Genomic DNA, 25,758 nt, shown 5'->3' on the forward strand with positions numbered 1-25,758 from the left:
AGCTAAGGAGTAAATACATTCTAACACACAAATGGTTAGGGAAGTTGGCTAAACTAATGGGTTTATGGCTGAAATAGCTTGTGCTAATTTCAACAAAGTTTTTACAGTTAACTAAACCAAAACTTAGACATAAACTAGGGATACAAGATTTTAGATTTTTGCTGATATCCAATATTTGCAGAATCATTTTAGCCAATACTGATATTGATAGATATTTAAATGTGTTTGAAATAACTAAAAATTCAGTCCTTTGAACACAAAATTTACAGTTTGAGGATGAAAAAAGAAAAAGATCTCAACTTACATAGGCCTGTTGGTGCTGCCTAAAGCTCAACTAATTTACTGGTATATATGGCCAAATTTTATATTCTATTTATGCTGATATTCATGGCCAAAATATCAGATTTAAATATCAGCAGAAATTTTGATATCTGCTGATACTGATATCAGGCTGATAATATTGTGCATCCCTAAGATAAACTTTAGTGATAATCCATTTAAAATAATGGCTAACAAAGTAGAGGATTAAGTAAACGTAATGAACTAATGGAGCACACAATTAGCTTGAGCTAATGGGCAAATATTTTATTGGAAACAAATGGGTTAACAACTGGAGAAAATGTAGGCCTAATAGCTTATAACTGAGGACATGCTGTTCAGATAGTTAGCTTAAAGTAAAGCATTAATAGCTGAAATAGTAATCCAAAACTAGAGGACAACCTATTGAGAGACCTCCCTAAATAGTTAGCTAAAAACTGTGGAAAAATAGCTGGAATGGTAAGCTATAGCTAATGGATAATAAATGACAGTTGGCTAAAACAACTATCTATTTAAAAGTGAAAAAACTCTTGGATAAATTATTAAGATTGTTACCCTTAACTAATGTGTATCAAAAGCTGAAATAGTTTGCTAAAGCTCATGGATAAACACTTGAGACAGAAAGCTAAAACTATCAAAAGTATCAGGAGATGATTTGCTAAAGTTAGAGATAAATTGTTGAAATAGAAGCAAAATCTAATGGAAAAATGTTTGACACAGCCCAAATTCTGGGATAAAAGGTTGAGAAAGTAAGCTAAAGCTGATGGTAGACTGTTGGCTTAAAAAAAAACAAAAAAAAAAAAAACAAGAACTTTTAATTCTTGACATATCAATCGTTCGACAAAAGATCTGAAAATGTTCCTCTTCTCTACTAGTAAGGTGGGAATTAATAAAGGAGAAATTAATTCATACAGAGCGTGTGGGGGCACCTCAGGCCAAAAGGTCGGACAGCAGTGATTCAGGGAATTCAAGTTAAAGGGAAAAGCTACCTTGGGTGATTTGAGGTCCCCTCTCCTCCAGTTAGTGTCTATTCTGTGCTGCCTGATGTAGGCACTCTTCCAGGGGCTGTGAGTGAAGCCAGGCTTGACGATTTTCCTCTTCTTGAGGGGCAGGGGCTCATCGATGCCTGTTAGCAGAGAGACAGGGACAGATTGGACTAACAGGCTCGGGTTTCTTCTCTGAAGGTTTATTTTTAAAAACAGGTAGCAGCACATCTTAAAACACAGCATTTAAGCTCCAGACTGCTCCCGCTGAGTGACTCCAGCATTGTGCCTCCCTGTCTGCGTCTGTTTCAAAGGCTTTCGACTCACCTTCTTCCCTGCATTTCTCCCTCCACAGCAGGTTGTCTTCTGCCAGGATGCGCCAGTAGCGACACGTCTGCGCTGCTTGGAGGAGGTCCTTCGGTTCCAGGAATGACAGCACATACAAAGCCAGCTGTTGACAGACAAGGACGAGGAATGAGAGAGGTGTAAATGGAAAAGAAGACATAAAAAAGGTGCCATTACTCACTAAAGCAGGTGTATACAACAGAAGAAACAAGTTGTGGGAGAGGACTTTGCGTTAACTAAATCACAATGAAAAAGGAGCAGCTGGGAAAACACACATACACACAGTATTAACATCAGGGATCTAACTGACAAGGGTAGACAATGTTATTACCATAGGATTAAATCAAGTCTTTATTGAGGCGTATCAAAAAATAAACAAAAGAAGCTTCTCATGGAGGGTAATAATACCATGGCTACTGTTTGTTAATTCAAAGCCTGCATAATAAAAACAAAACACAGTATGATTAGCATAAATCTGCAGCCCAGAGCTATAGGAAGATAAACCCCTATATATAGTGTGCAATTTTTCTAAATATATTAAATCACAAAGCTCTAAACCATCAGCCTCTGTTGCAACTTTAAATCTAGGGTAGATAAACTATTAGTTCAACTGTTTGCTCCGTAGCATCATTAAAATCTGAAAGGATTATGGGTTCATTTTGCATGATGAAGTGTTACCTGCTGTTCAAATATTGTTCTTTCATTATATTCCAATAGTCAGAGATGATAATGACCCACGGCATGCTGTGACAACCGGGCAACAGCATGGAGTCAAATGAAAACCAATGGGGTCACTCTCATGACCAACAGGGAGACATACTGTCCTGGTTTAGGCCAGTCTTCATTGTGGTTTAAGACTTTGTTAAGACTTCAGGAAAATAAGATTTGTTCCACAAATCAAATCTCAAACATAGATTGCCTATGCTGTTATTTGCAACAATCAGATTGGATTTTTATAAACAACACTGCCAACCTGTGCTCAGGTTTCTGTGCTGACTGAAGTTGTCAAACTCCACAAGCTTTAAATGATACAACTGCTGTCATTCTAGTGGATGAAATCATCAGAAAGGTCAAAAGCTTTGAAAAACCTTCAGTATCCAGTTATATTTTTAACCAAAAACGAGAGTGCTGTCTAAATTAAACAAGCAGGAATGTTGCCAATGTATTAGTCAGAGTCTGCTTGCAGTTTATGGTAATAAAAAACAAAAATATCTCAAATTGGGCACTTTGGACTTCTATTTCAAATACCTAAATAGGTGTTGATATCATTAGATTTTTACAAGTCATATTAAAGTTAAAATTCTGTAATCATGACAAGGATGCATATTTCTGTAACTATGTATGTTCATGAATCCATCTTCCAATGTTTAAGAACAAGAAACAGACATATTTCATCTTCAAAGGCGATGCAGAACATTTGGGTACTGGTAGCTCGTGCACATCTCTGCTCTCCCCTTGCACAGAAGCTGCTGTCTTCAAAGGGTGGGGGAACCATCTTTCTTTCTCCCAGCCAACAACGCACACGTTCCTTTGTTTGAGGGTTTATGTCGTAACTTTATGTTAGGTAATGTTAGAGTGACTTTTCAGTTTACTGAATCTCCCACTCTCCTGTTTCTTTGAGTTGTGGGGATAGGTTCACTGCTCTTTGGTTATATCTCTGTTGTTATGTTGACCTTATTCACCCTCAGGTAAATTTCCAATCATTCTTATGTTCATGTGAACTGGAATGGGAGGTACTCATTGTTTAATACCATCATATCATCCCCAAGTTTCACCTAGGTTTACGGTATTACCTTCAGCTATTTAAAAACCACATTATACAAGCACTTGTTGGCATGCACATGCAAGCAGAGTGTGAACCTTTACAGGTGCCTTATTTAATCCTTTATCAAAATGCCTGAGCTCAAACAAGGAAACAAGTTTATGAGGCGATGTTTACAGGAGGGCTGGGGTGTTGCTAGCTGCAAATGAACTTTCCCTCCCTTTTCTTCTCCATCTACGACTCAAATGCGCTCTCTTTCCTTCCCTCCTTCTAGAGATAATATAAGAAATAATAATCAACTTTTATCAAGTTGGATCTGGGAATGTCAAGTAATGTTCAGTGTGCTTTTAAACTTACAAAGACTACCTTTAAATATTATTTCAGCGTAGTGCAAAAATGGCACACTTCAACTAAAAAGTTTCAGACTACTTCAGCGCCTAAAATAACCAACAAGCACTGATTAACTTCATCTATTGAACATAAGAAGTGTGTGTGTGTGTTTGTTGGGGGGGGCGGGGTTTAGTTTGAACTTTTTAAAAACCTTTGATGGTTGTAAATGTGCCTGGTGTTGCTGCTGTTGGACATAGCGTGTGAGATTATTACACCCAGAAAGCAGAATTAGAGCATTTTTTAAACTCATGTAGTTGTGGATCACATTACAGCCTGTGGGTAACGTTTAACAGTTTGACTTTGAAGAAGACCATACCACCATGCCAGCACTGTGCCAGACCATGGCACGCAAGTTTCTGTGTGCTGATTTGTATGTTTGCGATTGCCATTTGCCAAACTGTCCCACATCATTAGAGGAATTTTTTTTTCAACACTTTTAAAGCATCTTGAAAGCCAGTAGTGCTGCTGGTGGGAATGGACAAAAGGCATTTATTATAAACTTGTGCCTATTACACAGCAGGATCTTTGTGACAGTAATTAAAGCAATACTGTGGCTATTTTGTTAATACCAAAGGCTACAGTATTACCACTCATTCCTAATGTGGACTAATGTAATTTTGTTTAAAAAAAAAAATAACTTTTGTCAAAACTTGAAAACCTCATCCTAAAAGCCTAAAAATAAACCTTAATAAAAGGTTCAAAACTCAGTAATGAAGATTTCTGGAATACATTCCTCAGGTCGGCCTGATGCACTCCAGATTTGAATCTGTCATTGTTTGTTGCAAAGGATGACGCTAAAGCTGGAATCTATTTTGAGCAGACGTAGCATCAGAACTGAGATGCATCTGTTGAACACTGATTAGAATCTCCTCAAAAAGCACCTCCATATTTTGACGGGACATGATACAAAAAGTTTCCTCAACTGTCAAAACTTTCTGAAATCAATCTTAGACAAACATCTTAGATAAACCAACACAGATTTTGTGCCGGCAGACTTAAGAAAGGCTTGGTTCTAGTCCAATGCAGTAAGAAACTAAAGACTATTTTAATTGTTTATTAAACCAGTAGGTTAAGCTGTCTTTCTGGATATCAGCTGGACTTATTATTGACAACTAATCTCATCCAGTGCGAGCAGTTGCCAGAACAGAACATCCTCGTACATTCATAAAGTTTTTAAGCTCCTCAGAGTCATTTCGTTGTTGAAGATCCAAGTTAACCCAGTTCAAAACTTCTTTGATTACAGAAGTTCAAAAAGTATTGTGAATAGAAGTCCTCCTTTTTAACTCTGCCTTCATAAGATTCTTACAGTTTAATTTTAAGGATATACCAAGCCTTTTGCCCCAGACAAGACCAACAATCTTCGACATACCTCAATCACCTGAAAGCCTGTCTGAGCCAGTAGTCATTACTGGGTTTGACAATATTTCAAAAAGCTTTATGAATGGACCTTGAGCCTGTGATTGCTTTTTTAGCCTGATGCACCGTCCCTACTGCAGATTCTCTTCATACTTTCAATTTTAACTGTATCTGTAGTGCGCCACAGGGATTGTCCTGTTTAAATGACTTGACAGCCCCGCCCAATATAAATCCTGCAGCTCTGGCAGAGAGAAGAGATGGGATTATGAAAAGGAGTTGGAGGGAGCAGGATTTTTTAAAAAGAGGAGGGCTCATGTCCCGAGAATGAGTAATGCTTTTGTATACTTGGCTTTGGGTATAGTAGTTCTGATGCTGTGAAATCTTGAGTCCTATTGCTCTTTGCTGCAGCCCTCCTCCTCACTTTCATCCTAACATCTGCCAGCTGGAGACAAGGTGTAAAGTATTTGATCAGCTACATCAGATAAGGTGGATTGAGGCTGTTTTGTAAGAATCCCTTATGTGATCTTATCATCAGTCTGACACTTCACTCTGTTTGTATTGTCAGTTATGAAGCAGAGCAAAAACAAGACTCTCACTATGGATGCCTCTAAGAGATGTGAGGGACGACTGGGAGAGGATTAACGCTGCAGAGGAAACCTGTTCTTTGTAGCTGATGTTCATTCAAAAAACTGTCTACCCTGAGGGATCCCCCTGTGGGAGCCTAGGTGAGAACAGGAACAAGGACTAGAGATGTAGTTGTGAACTGATGACAGGAAAAAAAGGGATTCAGGGACTCACCTCTTTGGGCAGCAGGGAGATGAAGTCTCGCTGAAACTGCGGCTCGATCACCTGCATCATATGCTTGACTTGTGTGGGCTCACAGCTGTCGATCAACTCATCCAGCGCCAGCAGCTTCTCGGGGCCAGTCCAGCTCTGGAAAACACAAGACAGGAGCTGGCTTTAGGAAGTTCTCTATATAACTCTGACGGATAATAATTTTACACTAAAAAGCTGCAAACCCTTTCATACAAATCATCAAAATGTACAGGTCTTTGCTAAAACAGAGATGTGAAGTTGTAAAAAAGAGAAAAAATGTGTTGCTTATTGAAAACATTAAGCTGCACAGGTTTGTCAGCCATGTTAGACATTTTAGGAGCTTTAGAAATTCAATTAAAACCAAACAACTTTATTAATCCCTGAATGGACAAAATTATACTCAAGATAGATCATAAATTGAGATATGAAAGGCTAATAAGAAATAAATGATAGGATATTCACTGTGAAACACATCCAAGTGACTGTGAAATAATTTTAGCCTTCTTGAGGATCTGCAGAAGAAAGAATACTTAAATTGTTTCAGATCACAACTTCATAAGAAGATATCTTGATCAATTAACAATTAAAGGTACAATGTGTACAATATTTTTACTGAAATGTATGAATTGATTTAAAAATGACTAGTCTTATTATATAAATAATAGTTGTATAAAAGAAAATTACATAAAAGAGTGTTAATTGTTACTGGAAGCTGCTGTTCTGTCGCTGTACCTCATTGTGATGGACCACAATTATTCTCTGCTTCAGCTGCAACTTGCTCTTCCTTGTATTATCTTCAGCTTCACTTGGAATTCTGTCAATGTCCATATCACAACCAAACGTCTTGTCTCCTCAGCAGACCACTTTTTCTCAATTTTCTGCTCCTGGTCACAACTTAGAACATGACTCGCCCACTGATGATGTCACGGTTCCCCAGAAAGAACCAACTATTTTTGGTTCCAGCTGAGAACAAACTTTTTAGATTCAGGACCAATTTTTTCTTGATTTGATCAGCCGGCCAGTTCAAAATTAGGTTCAGGAACCGGAACCAGCACGGAGCCCTGCCAGTCTGAAAAGCCTATATGTGAAATTCATTAATGAACCGTTCAGTAAATACACAAAATGAGTGCACTGTCTTGTTGAAAGAAGTCTTTAATTTAAAACAGTAAGTGACTGAAGTGGATGAAGTTTAGCACAGCATCTTTTCTCAAGATCTTTTGTTATTGTTTTTGGTTGAGACTCACATAAAATCCAAGAGGGGTCTGCAGTTCTTATAAGGCCGATTAGAAAATTAAGATTGGATAACAATATGTCTTGGTCAAAGTGCCTTCTAAAATCAAAGACATCTCACTAGTAAAAATCTGACTTTAAAGCCTTTTATGGCCTTAACTTTCAAAGACTAGATTTTGAGACTATTCAAGACTTCAAAAATCTGCAAGAGCCCTGTTCCTGAGGGCAGAATTTATACACTTTGGATTTAACGGCCATGAGATTTTTGGGCTTCAATATGCAGCTGTATAAAGTGAAACTACAGTTTTTCGGGGGTAAACAAGCCATACAAACACTCTGTTTCAGCTTTGTATCTGTGATGGTTTTAGCAAAGAGTAAAGGGAGTCTAACTCATTTATGAGGTATATCCTACCGGCTTTTATGGCCATATATTTCTACTCTGTATCATCGCCATACTGTCCTATCTAGTTCTCTTTTCTGTTTTGAATCATAGGTGGTAATGCACTAGTTAAATACTGTTGGCACATTATTCATGATACCTCCAGTTATGGATTCCTACATCTAACAGAGAGAGGTGTTAACTGAAAACACAGTAAAGTGTAGTAAAGACTGATTGTGCCACTATATCGCTGTCACACCAAATGCCTCCGTGTGTTTGTATAGCTCTTATTTGACTTTGAGGGGAGCAACTTGGAAATATATACAGCCTAGTGCAGCATGTCTGTAAGACGTTAATGTTTCCTACGTGACCTCCTCAGCAGCACAGAGTAGCTCGAGGCACCTGCCTATTTCTAGCAGCCAGCACATTAGTGGAAAATTTGAGCACGAGAAACTAGACTCCATTAACAGCGTTAAAACTCAGAGGGGTGATTTCTTCTGCCTGAACATTCACTTGTTTAATGCTGGCTATGGAAAATAACCTTACTGCATGTTGGACCCAGTTGCAACAGTTGTTTTCCCCTGCAGAGTGCTGAAATCTAACAATGATTACAGGCTACGAGGCAGGATGGAAAATGTGGCACAAGCAAACCACCTGTAATTTGGCAGCTAAAAGCTTTAGCCAGAGGTGCTGGCTCTGGAGGTAATCAGGGGTTTCAGAGACATCCCCCCCTATGATTGGGAGGACCACGCAACGATGCCTGACGTAGATTATTGGTATTTTGGGTGTGAATGCAATCCATGAGGTTCAGCTTCTACTTAAGAGGTCAATTTTACATTTTGAAACAAGTGGCAACTTCAAAGTCTTGTGTTTGTTTTGTACCAATATTTCTTGTTCAGTGATGAGAGTTTAGCCCATTTTAGGGTTGTTTTCCTCCACCCTGATTCAAGTCTGACATATTTTGAAATATGGAGAGTATCGATGAGAAAAGGCAGTGTTCAATAAAGCCAGGCTTACACTGTGCAATTTCCAGCTGGGCCAGATACAAATATTGAGTTGGATGTCGGGGCGACTCTCAGCCTGATCATGCATCATTTGTTGCAGAGTGCACAGGGGGCCGATGGCTGACCGCCGCCCGATTAGCTGCTCCCTTCTGGTTGGTTCTGATATTTTGGTTGCAGCACTGCACTCACCCACACAGTGAGGGCAGAACCTTGAGCAGAATCCCAAAATTTGGGGATTTTTTTTTCCTTTGTAAACTGTGGTACAGCTTAAAACACCATGAAAACAGCAGGAATCCCTTTTGGGTGTGCCTTTTACAACTATAATAAAGGAAATGAATGAGCATGAAATAGGCCTACCTGCAGCCCGCCACATATTTGTTCTTATTTAGCTTCTGTTGTTGGGCTTTTGTCTTTCACTTTGTAAACTTCTGTTTTTAAAGGCACTATACAAATTAAGTTAATACTATTATTATCATTATTATGGATTCATTTCTCTCCTTATAAACAGATGCTGTTTTAGGAGTTAGGTCACTTTACAATACACCCAGGAATTATAAGAACAAAGAGTATCGTTTTAATCCACACCGCATCAATAGGTATTTAAGTTACCCAAACTTTGACAGGCTTAGCACAGACAGGTGCAGCGTTTTGGTAGTCCCTGATTAAAGACTATCAAAGCCAAGGCTAACAGACCACAGGCACTGTCTTCACGTGTGCATATGCAGATCCAAATGCAACTTCAACAAGCTACTAAAGACTATTTTTTATTATGTAGGACTGCAGGTAGAATCTGCTGCAATATGGACACTTGTTTATGTATTTGTATCTTCTTCTGCTTAATTGTATTCTTATCTTGTCCATTGCTGCTGGCCTAATCTTCTCCAATGAAATTTTGTTTGTATGCATACAATAACAATAAACTATGTTTACTATTTTATCATCTTACACTATTCATTGAGCCCTTTGAGGCTGCAAACACTGCAAATATAATGAATCTGTTCCCAAATTAAAATTCTAAGGCGTCTGATGTATTGTGGGAGATTCAAGAATAAACAAGAGAGACTGATTAAAAGTTCATTTTGGGTAAACTAATTCTTCAATCAACACACCAGATCCATGGATGCTTCTTTTTTCTGCCCATGTAATTTCTGCTAAAGATCCCCAGAGATTGTCTGTGATGATACAAACGTGGAGATAGAGTCTGGGATCACAGCGGTGATACTCAAACAGGCAGGAAATTCAGGCTGGTGCTCTGATGTACGAGTACTACTCTTTTGATCAACTAGTCCTTGTGACAAGATGCTGATAAAATACTGCAGTTCAGGCGTTCTGGGGGAAATGCTCAAGTATCTAGTGAAAAAAATCTTTCCTCATTTCACAACAGCTAGAGTCTTCAGTTCTTTAAAGGGCTGCAAACATGACGCAGACTAGTGATGTTCAAAGACACTGAAGAGGCTAATTTTCCATCTTTAGACCAAGAATAATAACAGTGTACTATTTAGATAACACTTGGTAAGCATATGAATTAATTTAATTTATCAAAATGTATGGTGCTGGGACAGATAGGCCAGTATGAGGGTTGTTTAGAAGGGTCCTCCATTTGAAAAATGTGGCTTTAGGCTTGTTTTTCCAAGACGTGATTCCATGTTATCTCCAACTCATTCACAACAAACTTAATAATACACAAAATGTTTGAACAGATAAATTATTGACAAACCCTGCTTTGTATTCACTGGGAGTGGGATCACTCTTCTCTTCTATCATCACCAAAGGGCAAAAAACACTGCCTCAAACTTTCAAACTCATCCTTTACGGTAAAATGTGACTTTGTTGTAAACATTACTGTCCTTGTGTGTCTTTCTAAGAGCTAAATCCTCACATAACCCCAGAGGACACCCTATGCTGTTTCGTAGTCATGTGTGCCTCTATAATGGGAGTGCAGGCTAGGACTGGACTGGGGAATGTACAGAATGTAAGTTTTGAAGTTTAGCTGCCAGATTAAAGACAGGGGACTGTGGCAGGGCAGGCCCGAGGACTAATAAATGTAAAATAAACATCGAGGTGTCACAGCTTGGCCCCGCTTCTCAGAGATAATGAGTTGAGGCTCTCTTAAGTAATGAAACCCATGGTAACTTATTATTAAGAGAATCTGTGAGACCTGTCAGGGCTAATATGTTAAAATGACGTCCTATTTTCATAAAGTGTGAAATTGTTAGAGCTGAAGTCTAACAGGAAAGAAACAGCTCTATTATGCTCCATATGGACAGAAAATGATTAAACAGGATGAATGGACATAAAGACAGGAAAACCTCTAGCACAGTACAACTCTTTATGTTTCTATAGCTGAAACTATCCAGTTTGGTTCTGTGCGGTTTGGCACTTCTGGTACAGTAAACCCTGATCTTGCTTTCCAGTATCCATCCAGCCTTGCTCATAGTGAAGGAAACTCCAGCTCTTTTCAAGAGATTTCATTCATTTAGGAGAGCTCAGTAATAATAGCCAGTCTTACAGCCCCTCAGATTGCTTTGCAATTGGAACCATTTTGGCTTTTCATCTATTAAACAACAACAAAAATGAAAATAATTGAGAAAAAAGGAAACTGGCTCTTAAACAGCAGTCAGCTCCTGCCATTCATAACTGGCTCTTTCACTACAGCTTGAAACTTCTCACCTTGAACTGAGTTGCAATTTCAATTTAACAAGTACACCATGAGGTTTATTTACTAAATAATGAAGGACATAATGAGGGAAGAAAAAAGCTGCTCAACTCAGTAGAAAAAGGGGCAAATTTTGTCCATTTAAAGGACTGCAGTAAGTCTAGGTCTATTTCTGGTGGTCTGACAAGTATGCTTGAAATGAGCCAAGGTAAGGGTGTGTTATTTTGGAACCTTTTCCAACTTTTGTCACTGGAAATGCAAATAATTGCCAACAATACCAAAATGAACTGCACCAGACTGCTTAGTGGAAATGCAGATGTTCTAGCTTTAGGCTTTTCAGATACTTGTCCCCACTACTGAAGTGGTTGAAAGCTAGAAAGAGCACAGCTAGCACACAAGGCTTCGTCTGGGCTGCTGGTAACATGACTGGGAGCTGAAGGTTGAATTGGGATGTAACTGAAGTTCCTGGCCCACATTGTGATCTGTGTGTGGTCCTGGTTGCACCAGTCAGTGTCAGCTATTTCTTTACTGATCCAAAGTCTGTATTACTGTAGTAGAGTAGAAAGACTAGGCATTATAAATTTTGTTTCCTTAAACATTAAACAATGTGTAAAATGTAAAGAATCTGATGTTTTTCAGATATCAAAACACCATATTTAACTGAGGAAAGTAGATAGATGGCATAGCAAATACTGAAACTAAAGCGAGTAAAAAAAAATAAAAATAAAAAATACAACAAAGGTGACTCTGGATGCTTTATAGCAAATAGGGTTGTAAAGTGGGTAAAATTAGCCTCAAGTGTCTTTATTTCAGATCATCACAGAAAACAGCCATCTGCCCAACTTTTAACACAGATCTAAAGTCTCTTATAGAAATGTTGTAACTCTGCCTTTAAGTCTGAACAGGTACAACTTATTCTAATTCCACGCTACAGTGCCTATGGTAATGTGGAGGGCCTGAACAACAAGGCACCAATTATCTCAGAGCCTAAGCGAACATTGATTGGGTGCAACATCTGCTTTTTGATGAGCTTTTGGCTCAAGGGCTCTGACTAACCCACGGGGGAGGAGAAGTAAGCCACGCCGTGCTCACCTGAAATGTTCGGAGCCATTCCTGGAGACCCGTGGGTGGCTGGATTGAGGTGATTCGCCGTCTCTGCTGCCCCTGACCGTTGGCTGTTCTGATGTGGCCGAATGTGGTGGGAGTGGCTGGACATGGGACGATTCCTGTTGGGCTGCAATTAACAAGGAAGAAAATCGTTCAGACTAAGATAATAACATGTTTACTGGCAAATATGCTTACAGAAAGACACTGGAGCCAAAAAAAGCAGATTAATTGCAGAGATATTAGTTATAAAGTATCACTGAAAACAAGAGTGCATCAATCAAGAGGACATTTACTATTCCCTGGGCTAGTTTTGCCACAACTTGCAAATATTCAACCAAAAAAATACAGAGTTGACACAAATTGAGGGCTTTAGATGCCCAGAAATTAAATATTAAAATCTGCACTTTAAATTTAAAGCACTTTGCCTGTCAGTGGGATGATTCAACAATAAGCCACAATGAAAATAAGCTTATTCTGCCAAGTTTGTACAAATAGTGGATTTAAAATATGCAAATATCCCTGAATAACACTCTCTCTCTTTTATTGCTGAAGGTTTATGACCAAGTGAACAGATGTGTTTCCTTTTATTTACACAGTCACGAAGTCTTAAACATCCCTCAGGTCCAAAAGCAACTGGTGCATTCTTTAACAAATAAACCACAGTTAAGGCTGGACCATTACAGCACAAAGAAAGCTAAGATCACTTCACTAAACAAATATTTTTTAGAACAGTAAGTGTTTGTGATGTTCTTCTTGCACATTTACTTTAGAATAAAACATCTTCAGTCTGATCACATCAAAAGAGGCCAATTTATACATTCAGAATGTCAAAATCACAAAAATATCAGCCTTGAAGCACTTCCCAGATATATTTCAACTCAGCGACTACACAATCCCACAGATATCTTCTCAAGACCAGACTCTTCTGTAGTAAGAACCAGGATGTAAAAAGCAGCACAGGACTTCAAAAGGCGCCCACGTGCCGTAGTAATGTAAGGGCAGTGGGAGAAGCCAACCAGTGGGCACCGCCAGTGCTTTGGATTCTGCGCTCTGGCAGCAGATTGGAGAGCTGGGGGTCCATTTCATTATTGATTCATTTTTAATGGGAGAGGAAGCTGAGACGGAGCCTGTTACATGGCAACATTTACACTTAAGTGGCTGTGTTCAATCTGAATTTTAATGTGGCTACATGCGAACACATGCATTAAATATTTAGGCCTGTAGAAACATCTGGGAGTGCGGCTGGCTGGATGCTGGAGATACGATAAGATGTGAAACATCATTCTGTTTTTTAGGCCCACAGCATCTTTGTTCATACCTCTTGATATTTTTCTTCGTTTTCTTTCTTTTCATGGCTCATTTACTATGTGCACAGCAGTAACATAAGGAGAGGTAGCTCCTTTAAAACTGACTCCTATTAAACAAATTTTGACCTGTATGTGAGAGTAGTGCAGTGAAAGAAATATAGGAAGAAGCATGCCTCTGTTGGGCTGTACTGAGTGGTGAAATCAGCAGCTTTACCTTGGATACTCTGGACCTTTGCAGGGCTTTTTTCCTGAAGGGAAAGATCGGACCTCGGGGCCATGGTCCAACTTCCTCTTCATCTGAGAGAGAAACAAAACGAGAGAAAATAATTAGAACCCAGCACTGGAGGGGCCTGAAATTAAAAACACAAGAGTCCTGCAGAATTTGTTTGGAGGGGGCAGCTTTGGCATGTGTTGTATAATTCATCTTTTTTGTCCTCACTGCTAACTAACTTAAAAAGTAGCTTTATATTCAAAGAAAGAAGAAGCCAACTCATGAAAAGCAAATTTAAGACAGCAAACGGGTCATGGAAGTTTAAAAAAAGAAGGAAAAAAAGGAGCGGAAGCAGAAGATTGCTTTTGCAACTTACAGACTTTGTTAACATTATGTCTGAAATTCTGCATATTAAATACAGACAGCACATTCTTACAGCAGCTTATGCAAATAGGAAATTAAACTTTAATGACCAGGCGAGATTCAATTTATGAACATGCTCCATTACAAAGCACAGAGCTATCCCAGGAAGCAGCAGCTCAACATTATGAGATAGTCAGGTGCTTGTTTAACAAGACTGTTTTGTTTTTGTTATTCGTCATCTTGGAGCTACATGACAAGTGCACATTGCTCCAAGGGCAGCCAGATGCTGCTATTATATCCACATATTCACACCCAAAACTCCAGGAGCAGCACAGCGTGTTCAAGCTCACACAATAACCACAAAGTGTTCAGGGAGGGTACACGGTGCATTCTTTGGCATTGAAGTTGGATTCATACTGATACTTGAGAAAGAAAAACAGAGAGTCGTTCTTTATCTCACTCTCTATCACCTGCATGTGCACACAACACCCCAGTCCCTGTTACCACCTACCCTACCGTGCAAACAAAGGAGCCTGTGTAACGGCCTGGGCCAGCCAATTTTCTTCATCCCATGCCTGCCACTCTCTCTGGCACGGCCCCACCGCACACATGCAAGCTATCACCATTTATCTTTTCACCCTCGTCATCACCAAGCTAACTGCAGAGCTGTTTTTTTGTTTTACACCTCCAGCCAAAATAAGATATACAATGTGAAATTCAGAGCGTGTTTCTTGATTAATTTTGTATGCTTTATGTTTAGGGGAAAGCTTAACAAGATCTGATCACAGTCCTACAGAGTCTAGCTCTTCAAAACACTGTTTCCCTCTGGGCTTCACGCCATCATGACCAGCAAGGGTGTATATTGTTTTGACCAAAAAAATAAACATCATATTGCAGACGGATGATTCATTCCTGCGCCAGGATGTGGTTAGTTTTATGCTTTCTTTCTGGGTAAAAAGAATTTCAAACACTTTTTGTTTCCTTGGGTAGTTTCTAAACTAAGTTTTCCTAAACTAAATCAAGTGTTCAAAGATGGAGAACGTCTTATAATGAACATAACATAAAAGAGGAAAACAGGATTTCTGATTTGGAGGAATAAAACCAAATACATAAATGTCTTTGTCTAGTAAGGTTGTCTCTAGGGATGCACGGATATATCAGTTTAACATCAGTTTGAGCCGGCATTCTGCAATAGTGTGGCATGAACAGATGATGGTTATCTGTTGTGACCAATCTGTTTAATAATGAAATATAGTAAATCTACCTAACTACTGATTAAACAAAGGTGTTTTTTACTGGGGCAGAAAAAGTGACCTGTTGAACAAGCTCTGATTTGTTTTCATGACAGAAAAGGTTGGAACAGTGGGAGTAGGGATTCAAAATATTGAAATTAATGGAGGTAACTGGCTAAATTGTTATCTTAAACATCCCTATCTACTCTGATTTTTACAACTGGTGCATCTCCAGTAGTCACCACACTGCAGTTTTGAAGACTGATATGATACCAGCAAAATCAGCGCCTATTTTGATACCACTGCAACAAAAAAAAAAAAAGTCCTAATGCACTGAACATTAGGTCATTTTACATGAAAACTCTAGCAATGTCTAAACAGTACAATGAATTGGTGATGTTGCATCACAAACACATTGCCAAAACATTTGTGCAATCTAGATAGCATGCAGGAGTTAGCCTACAATTCTTGATGGATTAATTTCTTTCCTGAGCACTTTTTGTCATTAAAAGATACAATTTTTTAAGCTTTTGCACTATCCAATATTATGAATGATTAAGATTAAAAAAAGATTGTATTATATTTGAAACACATGATGTTACGGAAGTGCTAAAACTTTTGATTAACAAGCATAGATTCACTGTATTTTACTTAATTTTGACATAAAAGTGGGATATTAAATAAAATTTGGGATATTTCTTGAGGGATTTCCCCAATATCATGGGAAATATAGCTTAGTCATCCCAAAAGGAAAAAAAATAGTCAAAATCAGGCAAATGGAGTAAAACAACATGCGTGTCCGCTTTGGGCCTCATACCAAGGTTAATGTAGTTAACTAAAACTAACTGATATAAACTCGCAACATTGCATCACCAAAATGTTACCAATTAATTGTACAATTGAAGCAGTGTGCAGGAATCAGACTGAATTTTTTGCTGGATTAATGCCTCTCCTGGGCACTTTTTGTCCTAGATAGATGCATTTTTTTAAAGTTTGTGTACTTTTTTTACTCTGAATGATTAAAATACAGATTGTATTGTTTTAAATTAATGAAATGAAATGCATGGATGCGTGTCCGCTTAAGGCTTCCACACCCCGGTTATTATAGTTAGTTAAAACTAATTTAAATTAATTTGCCATGTTGCATAAACAAAATGTAGCCAATTTATTTGTGCAATTTAGACAGTTTGCAGGAGCTAGCCTGCAATTTGTGAAGGTATAGTTTTGGGTCTCGTCCCAGACGACTGACTGAAAAACTAAAACTAATACTGAAACTAAAAACTGAACTAAAACAACACATTCGTGCTAAATAAAACGAAACTAAATGAACAACCGAGCAGTAAAAACTCAACAGAAATTGAAAAGAAAAAGTGAAAACGAAAGAAAAATAAAAACTAATGAACATCACAAAACTATTATAATCTTGTTCTGCACGTCATTAACTTTGCTGCATTTTTTCCCTCTGATAATAGCTCTGGGACCCTTCTGGGTGTCGACCCACCAGTTGAGAACCCCTGGTTTAGAGATGGAGTATGTAATATGATGGACACACTGTTAAATCCTCTAAGGACAAACTGTGATTTGGGGAAATAAAAACAAAAAAAGCTGCTGGCCTTTGTTCCCGGCAGGAGTCCAGCTGGTCGTGCTGCAGAATTCAACCTGTAGTGCAAACTTTCTGTATCAGAGCTGTTGTCTTAACTAAAATTGGCGTGTTTAAACCAGAAACCACATCCAAAATTACCACTGTTTTGAGACAAATTATGCTTTTATATGCGTTTTGTTTTTTCACTATAGAATTGTATGCTACACAGGGACACAGTGCTTGACATTTGACTCCAAACTGTCTGCTGTCACAGTGGTATGATTACATGTCTGTCCTCAAGATGCATGCTCTTTGTTTATCACTATAATTTAGTTGAGTGCGTGTTGTGTTCTGCCCTGGCGATGATTTTAGCCTGAGGTGCACATTTAAGAGAGCAGCGTGAAATATATCAAACAAAACACCAGAGAACTGCTAAATAGAAAAAGGAGAGGAAATCAGAAGTGCTGGACCCATGCTTTGGGTATTAATAAGAGGTTATTTAATGTAAGAGGCAGAATGAATCAATGCACAAAATGCAGGTTATGGAAGCTTGTGTACATGACCAGCACACCAACTTTTTAGGTTTAGGTGTCCCCTGGACTTTACTCTGTGGTTTAAGAATGATTTGTGGTCTTTTCCTTACAAGTCAGCTCCTGTGAAAAGCAGCAGAGAGGATCATGGGAAGAGTCTTATAAATGTGGAGGGATTTATGACAGCAATGTATAGAAGAGGCACTCAGAGATTTAATCTAAGTCGAGATGCATGCAAATGTTTCCAATAGCTACGTAGGTTGCACTTGTCTGAATGTGAAATCTCTCAGTGAAATCTTCTTAGATTGGTGGGAGGGTTTATGAGGTATCCCCGCTTGTTAAGATCTCGCTCTTAAACCAAACTGCCTTGTTCTTAAAGCGGTGATCTCACTGCAATGGCAGTTCAGTAGCCAAGGAGAGCCTGGGTGTGTGTATGCATGCGTTGGGTGCGTGTTTGAGAAGAAAAAGAGAGGGGTGAGGGGGCAGGCTGGCTTTGAGTGTGTGCCCCTCTGTGTGCACAAGTAAGAAAAACCTCAAACTAAATGCGGGCGTGAAAAACAAAACACAGCGTGTAACCAGCGTCTTCTTGTGTTTCAGCCTGGGAAAAGGTAACCAGAGATCGCAGTGTTTGTAAATCACTGCTAATCAGTCCTCCCCTCCTTCCTCTTGGCTTTCCCCCCTTCTCTCCCCGTCCAAAAGCGCGACAGATGGATACACAGAGAGTTAATGATATTTTAAAGACAGCAATCGCTCTTACATAATGTGTTGATTCATTCCAGCGCAGGCTACATCCTGCAGCATCAGTCACTTCAAAAATCTTTCCTCATAAATCAAACACTGTTTGCAAGCAGCCGTGAGACAGTTTCCTCACGTCAATCAGCACCGCAGGAGATGCACAAGCACACGCGTGAGTTGTGGAATTGATAAGGACGACAATTAAAATGAAACCAGAAAATGTGTCTTGAAAAAAGGATCAGTCTTAGTGTGTCACTTTCTGTCAGGCATAAAAAATATTCATGCTGGAGGCTTTGACTTCAATTCTTCATATCTCAAAATGGATGGAGAATACAAATGAGTCACAGCTCAAGTCAATAAATGATCACCCATTGATTAAGAATGACATTTTCACTCTATCACAAGGATTGATTGAGTATAACCTTCTACGCACACAAAGTGCACACAGCTGCACAAAAGAAGCCCAAAACACAAATCGGATTTTTCAAAGATTAACACATTTGTTTACATTTCTCTCCCTGTCTGCATCTCCAGCTAAGGCGGCATCAGTTTATGGCTGCCATCCAGCATAATACACCCGACATCCTTGAGGATATTTCTACCTCACGCAGTCTGACACAGTGACCCATTATCTGCGGATGGAAGCCCGAGGCGAGCGCACAATGTCAGGGGATAGGCGACTCCAACAGGCAGCAGCAGCAGCAGACCCATCACATGCATACATCTCTGGCAGTCACATTGGTCAGTGCAAGATAAACCGCTGCTGCATAATGTAGAAGCATAATAACCCTGCATTCTGGGAAGGGTTGCATGAGGAAATTGGCTGATTTTGCACCTGGGGTTTAGATAAATGTATCAAAGCGGATGTATTAAAAGGTAGGAGAGAATTTTAGCAGCTTTGTATATGAGGTGTTTATGTTATAGATAGAGCATTATGTGGAAGGGAGGACCACGGTTGATGCACAGGTGCAGAAAGCGTTGAGCCAGTGTTGATGGGAATACAGAAAAGGGCATCCAGATTTAAATGGCTATACATACAGTAGCAGAAAGTAGAAACCTGATTGTAAAAGCAACCTTCAGCCCAGGATGTGGAGCGTTTATAAGCACAGCTGAAGTTACTATGAAGGGAAAAAAATGCCAAATCGTGTCGTGATTTTCCCACATATCGCAGCGCCAACACAACATATAGGCCCTGGCAATTAAAGCAGCGTCTCTGGGGGTCTGCTACGCCGCTGTTCATCCTCCGCAGTGGCCGCACAATCTGCCGCGAGAGGCGCGTCAGAGATAATGAGGGCGACGGAGCGAGTCACACATGAAAGGAGGCACGAGGATGCGTCTTAAATTTCGATTTGATTCATACTCACTTTGTAGAAAATCATCTTCAAAGTGCCGTAGAACCCCATCCTTGTAATCCGGTGTGTTTCCCTTTTTTCCTCTTTAGTGACAATCGGTGAAGTCCAAATGTGTGCGCGCGACGGGGAGATGGCTGTGACGGCGTGAGGGCAGCGTACTCTCAGGTAAATCCAGCTCTGATGTGAACATGCTCGGGCACGTCACCGGACTGGCGTGCATGCGGTAGATCCTCCCGGTAAAGGCATTAAAAATAAAGAGAGAAAGAAGAAAAAAGGTTCCGGAGTGTCACGCCGATCGGTGAGGGTGAACAATGCGATGCGACGGTCCCGGAGGCGAGTGTGTTCTCCGCCGACCAGCCTCACCGAGCAGGGAGTGAGCAGAGAGGAAGGAAGAGGGTGACACTCGGCAGAAAGGGGAGGAGAAGAGAAGGAAGGAGGAGGAGGAGGAGGAGAGCGTCAGAGCGCAGAGCAGTGCCCTCTTCCTCTTCACAGGCTGCACGACGGCTCCTCCAAAAGGATCGGATTACAGCCTCCCCAGTGGAGACGGGAGGAATGGTGCAGTCCGACCATCATCGCTGGGAGCAGAGCATCCTCAGCCAGCACCAGACCAGGAACACCAGAGGAGAGCAGCGCAGGGAGAGGCTGGATGTCCTCTGCATAAACGGATGGACTCCCACTTGTTGCTAAACCAAAAACACCTTCACTATCCATGCACCCCACCCCACACTTCCCTGTTATGTTTATTTCACACGGGAAGCATCGTTACTCTAAAATCTGCTCTTTATAGATCTATTCAAGTGCTGTACCAACACTGCATGTAAGCCACTTTAGGCATGAGCAACTTTGGCTTCCAAGAGGGCCACACTAATCTTATTTTCACTGCCAGAGGGCCAGATTGCTACAAATTGTAGGATTATCTCAATTAGGCTATTCTAATTGCTTGTAATTAACCAAAGGAGAAAATAAATGCTTTAATCAAAATGTTTACACCAACATTTATGTTCTTAGACTCTTATGCAAATAGTAATGTATGAGCAAAAGACACTTAAAGTGATAGAAGCTTTTCAGTGCAAAGCATATCAGTTATTAAAGCAGTGGTTCTCAACCTTGGGGTCGGGACCCCCTTGGGGGTCACGAGACACTGAGAGGGGGTCTCCAGATGCCCTAAAAAACTAATAATATTCTTTAAATTACACTTTTGCCATTTTACACCATGGCTGTCAAATCTTAACCTACTTTCATTATTTCTAACACGAAATGTAACACATTTCGCCATTTAATACCTCAGTCAGTTTTAGACTCTTTCCAACACTTTTTTCTGCCTGTTTTTCTGAACCAATTCTTGCCACTTAAGCCTCTGTTTACCCATTATTATCACTACTGACCCCTTTTAAACATTTTTTTACACCCATTTAAACCACATTTCACATTGCTAGTTTAACCAGTTCCGCCAAGATGTGCCTATTCTTTCTGTTAACGCTTTTTTGTCAGTTTTTTAAATCAATTTTCATCACATTTAACCAAATTTTCACCCATTTTTGCCAATTGAAAGCCATTTCAGCCACTTTTTAACTCCCTTTAACCCCTATTTATGCCCATTTTTGCCACTTCTAACTCATTTTTGCCATTTTTGTCTAATTTTTGCCACTTCTAACCCATTTCGGCTACTTTTTCAAATCCAGTTTCATCACCTTTTCTGCTATTTTTTGCCATTATTAACCCATTGCAGCAATTTTATACCAAAGGAGATTTACATTAAAGAAGGCTATTTACTACATAAAAAAAGATTTTGTTCCTTTGATAAGAGTGGTTATTTTTTCAGGTTAAATATGAATATGGATATCACAGTTTAATTTTACAATGGACTATGGTTTTGTTGATCTCCAGTTTAGCTGGTCGCCAGATAGCTCTCTCATTTATCCCCCCTTATGGACAGCCTTACTACAACGTTTATACAGTAGAACCACTGTATTAAAGTATATTTTACTTACTTTTCTATGTTTATTTAAACACATTCAGTGATGCTTTATTTAAGAGTTTTAACAGAAACAAATACAGCCAGCAATATCTTTTATTTGTTCACAGACCAAAACATAAATCCAAGATTATAGAATTTTACTATTTTTTGTGTTTGGATGCAGTTGTGTCCAAACCACGGCCTGTTGTCCACTCTTTAACTGGCTGCTGCAAGGCCAGCCTACAGGTCCAACTATGATCCCTAGGTCTGGTATGGGAAGCATATGCCTGTTTGGCGCTCTAACCCAGCTGCCCCCTCCACGATGCACAGGGTTGCCCCCCAGCATCTGTGTAAGCCCACAAGGTCCTAGGCTCCCAAGTATGGGGTGAGTTGGATCAGGCTTGGAGAGAGATGCCCTCCGGTGTAGAACGCCCACTTTGCAGAGAGTTCACTCACCTCTGTTGGACTGTGACGAACGAGACTGAGCCTAATGAATGGGTCAGAATGTAGTAAACATTCATTGCCAGGCCTCACCTCCGATATCAATGGGGCCAGTCAGCATGCAACCTAGGTGTATCCACCCACACTAGTCCCGCCAGTGCCAGGGCGCCTCCCCTCAGACAAGGCAGCAATGGCAATCCCAAGCCAAGCCAGCTTCTTTGACATCTCAGGTATGCAAGAGTTCTCCGCCGATCCAGAAAGACCAGCTTAAGTTGAGCCGAAACAGTTGAGAACTGGTCGACGACACCTCAGCACAACCAGCCGTTCAACCTACCCGATCAACACTTGTTACGCTGGAATTTCCCTCTAATCTGGCAGTGAGGGTCCCAGTGGCCTTGCACCACCACCTTTATGTGATGTGCAGTTCGTTTAACAGCTGTAGTCTCAGGAGTACGACCCCTGCACAGATCATGTGTATTTGTGATGTATATTAACGGAGGAGGATTGACACAACCCCAGTCTTGCTCTGGATGTCCTTGCATGTTGGGGCATGGTAAAATAACCCATTGAAAAAATAACATAGTCAACACCTTTAAGGTGGAGTAAGAGGTGCTGTCGGGGGCAGGTAGTAGGGTTGCCAGGAGCCCCTGGTCATGATGTGGATGCCCCAAAGATCCGAAAACCGCTGGCAGTCTCTGGGTAGATCACCAGGGGTGAAAAAGCCCAGACAAAAGAACTGCCATCAACTTCCAAGCAATGCATGTGTTAATCTCGACTCTGTGCCTCTATTTGAACAGCAAAATGGCCCGGCTGTCTGGCCCTCAGTGGAAACAGGTTTAAAGCATCTGGTCTTTGTGTATGGTGCTGTTTTTGCTTTCTGTTACATCCTTCGTGACATGTTTTAACATGTTTTCTTCATGTCAAATTCATTAATATTTGAAACTGACTTGCAGGCCACACGGAGTGAGGAGGGGGACTGCATGTAGCCCCTGGGGTGCCAGTTGCCCACCACTGTGATAAATGATGATGGGGGAAATATTGTATTTTCAGATGCTTTCTGCAAAACATAAGATCGGTTCAAACATTATGCAGGCTTTAACCATTGAGCTTATTGTTTTAATCACAAACAAGTCTGTAAAGTTCAATCTGATTCATCATTTTGCCTCCAACATGTGAGAAAATAAGCAGAATTGCTATCGAGTTTGGCCACAGATTGCTCGAAATTGCCTGTTTGGTCTGACCATCTGTCCAGAACTCCACATTTGATAAATTATTATGCAAGACAAAAGGGAGCAGCAAATCGCACAAGTGAAAAGCAGGTTTACAAGATCTAATTAACACTTAATCCAACAGTGAAGCAAAAATATCAGCTATTAGAAGAAAATCTTGCTATTTTTCTGGAAACAACTGATTACATGCACAATTTTGCTTTTTCTATTAGAACACCCACTGCTACACATTTAACAATACAACATTATATTAAAAATGGTCCAAATCAGCTTCAATGGAGCTTTTGATACATAAATTATTATTCCGACAATACCTGTGTGCACTTTTTTGTGTTTTTAAAACATTTAGCACCTGTTTGCTTCTTTTGGGACTTTTATCATCTGAGCCAGTAGATTACATAACTGACAATAGTCCACCGTTCTCATCCATCAATGAGTGGATTCCCGTTGAGCTGCACCTGCTTATTTGCACACAAGGAACAGGCCAATATTTGCATTTGACGATGGCAGGTAATGGGGGCGACAGCAGCTGCCCTGTGAACAACAATGTGCTCCTCTGATGGCTTTACAGCTGCTTTTACAGTGAGAGAAAATCACAGCCTCAAGATGGCAGCTTAAGTTTAAAAACCCATGAAGACTTACTGTCAGAGGGCTTTTTGAGTTGTGGCATAAAACAAATTTATCTTGTTTATCCATGCAGGGTAAATACACCAGAAGCTTTTTGTTTGATTAATGTGGCCAAATTGAGAAGAGAGAATATTAAACGGTGTTCCTGGCCAACTTTGTGACGTCACTGTGCTGCTTGAGAATAAAGTGAAACCATTCGACTGACCATCAGCTTATCAGGAGTTTAAATTTAATTTTGAGCATGGCTTTGACGGCTTTTGAGAATGATATAACTATTTTCTACTGCAAAATATTTCAGATATCTAGTTTGTACCTGTTTAGAGCACATTACTTCCAGGTGATCTTCTACATTTGCTTGACCTCACAAGACACCAGCATTACATCATGGAAAAGGGGACACGATGAGGGGTCGTGGGAAGCTTCTATTCACAGACGATGGAGCGTCAAGAGCTGGCAGCTCTCCAGACACTCCCAACCTACACCTGTAATTACCGGGTGTCCTGACACATTGAGGGAATGTAGGGCTTGTTACTGGAAGAAGAAACTTGGCAAGACATCTGCACTCCTTGTTCTTTATGTGCCATTCCCTCCCTGCTATGCCTAAGAAAATCTTAAGAACCATGAAAAATGGTGACTTTTGTCAGAAGAGGGGCAAAAAATTATCTTTTTTTCTGTGTTCTGTGCTCAAGGCTAGAAAAAAGTGAAGAAAGTTTATTTGAAGAATACCTTGGAGTGAAAGTGAAGAGCACACTGCAATCTTGACTTATCTTGGGTTGAAAAAAATAACAGTCTTGAGTGGAAAAAATGGCATCTTGAACATGACAAAAAGAAGGAAGATAATGGAACTCAGTTGAGGTGAATAGGCATGCTTCAATTTAAAACCAAAAGTCATATTACCATTGCAAAATCAATATAATAAAGAATACTATGCCCACACATACACTGAAGAAAAAAATAGAAGCAAAATGTTAATCAATAAAACATGTTTTCATGTAAAAATCTTGTCTGATGAAGTCAGACATAGTATTCAGAATCAATTTAGAGAACAAGACAGGTGTAAAGGGCTATTTTTTGCATTTTAGTCACACTTTCTCTCTATTAAAAATCTCAAAAGCCTTCAAACGGTTGAACGTGTGGGTGCATCAGACAGAGCGGGCTGATCTTTTGTCTGTGTGTGTTTAAGGTGGCCCTCATGAGAAAGGCCCTCTGCTAGCTCCCGGCCGGCTCAACCTTTACACAGCACATTGGAATGCTTGGCATGCGAGAGGAGCTGCACTGTGGCCTTTGAATGGGCCGTGGCCTCCTTTGTCGCTCCCCTTCTGCCGGTTGGTAAAGCATTAACAGACCTCCTTCCCCCCCTCCTTCCCCCTCTGATGCTGACCTCCTGATTATCAATCTCAAAATATCCTGCCAGTCAGAAGAGAAAGCCCCTTCATTTTTATGAATTCTCTTTTGTTATTGTCTACAAACAAACTCTTAGGTAACTCCGCTCCATCCGACACCGGCGGCTTCTTTCGCTGTCATATTTGAACAGCAGAGGATGAACAAAAATACACTCATTACAACCCAGCGCAGCAGATAGCTGGTGGGGAAAATGCAAATGTGCCTCGTTTGACTTTGCAAAAATAAAAGGCAACATCAGTGTCAAGGCTCCAGCATACTGACTCAACAGATACTCTACCAGTCTGCAGACAGCTTTAGCATCCTGCATGTTAGAGAAAACGTCTGCTCCAAGTAGCATCTTTCCTTATTACATATTTTGTTGATAAATGTTATGAATTATAAACTGAATTTTTTTTTATCTAGACAATGTTGCACTTAAAGCAAAGGTTTAATTTAATTTTGG

The 25,758-nt window shown here is 40.0% G+C and overlaps 1 protein-coding gene across 6 annotated transcripts in view; it reads right to left on the reverse strand.

The window, feature by feature from the left end:
- Positions 1-25,758, reverse strand: part of fbxw7 (F-box and WD repeat domain containing 7) — a 201,159-nt gene that overhangs the window by 26,070 nt on the left and 149,331 nt on the right. For 5 of the 6 annotated variants that reach the window (XM_041784880.1, XM_041784878.1, XM_041784882.1 and 2 more), the window contains 5 exons: positions 13,868-13,950; positions 12,332-12,473; positions 5,953-6,087; positions 1,629-1,752; positions 1,308-1,444 (listed from right to left, as the gene is read on the reverse strand). In XM_041784880.1, the coding sequence (XP_041640814.1) occupies positions 1,308-1,444; positions 1,629-1,752; positions 5,953-6,087; positions 12,332-12,473; positions 13,868-13,950 (621 nt within the window). Of the gene's footprint in view, positions 1-1,307; positions 1,445-1,628; positions 1,753-5,952; positions 6,088-12,331; positions 12,474-13,867; positions 13,951-19,670; positions 20,042-25,758 lie in introns of those variants that run through there. The other variant, XM_041784884.1, reaches the window with a different exon arrangement.

This window comes from Cheilinus undulatus, linkage group 4 (genome assembly GCF_018320785.1).
Source record: "Cheilinus undulatus linkage group 4, ASM1832078v1, whole genome shotgun sequence".
Classification (NCBI taxonomy): Eukaryota; Metazoa; Chordata; class Actinopteri; order Labriformes; family Labridae; genus Cheilinus; species Cheilinus undulatus.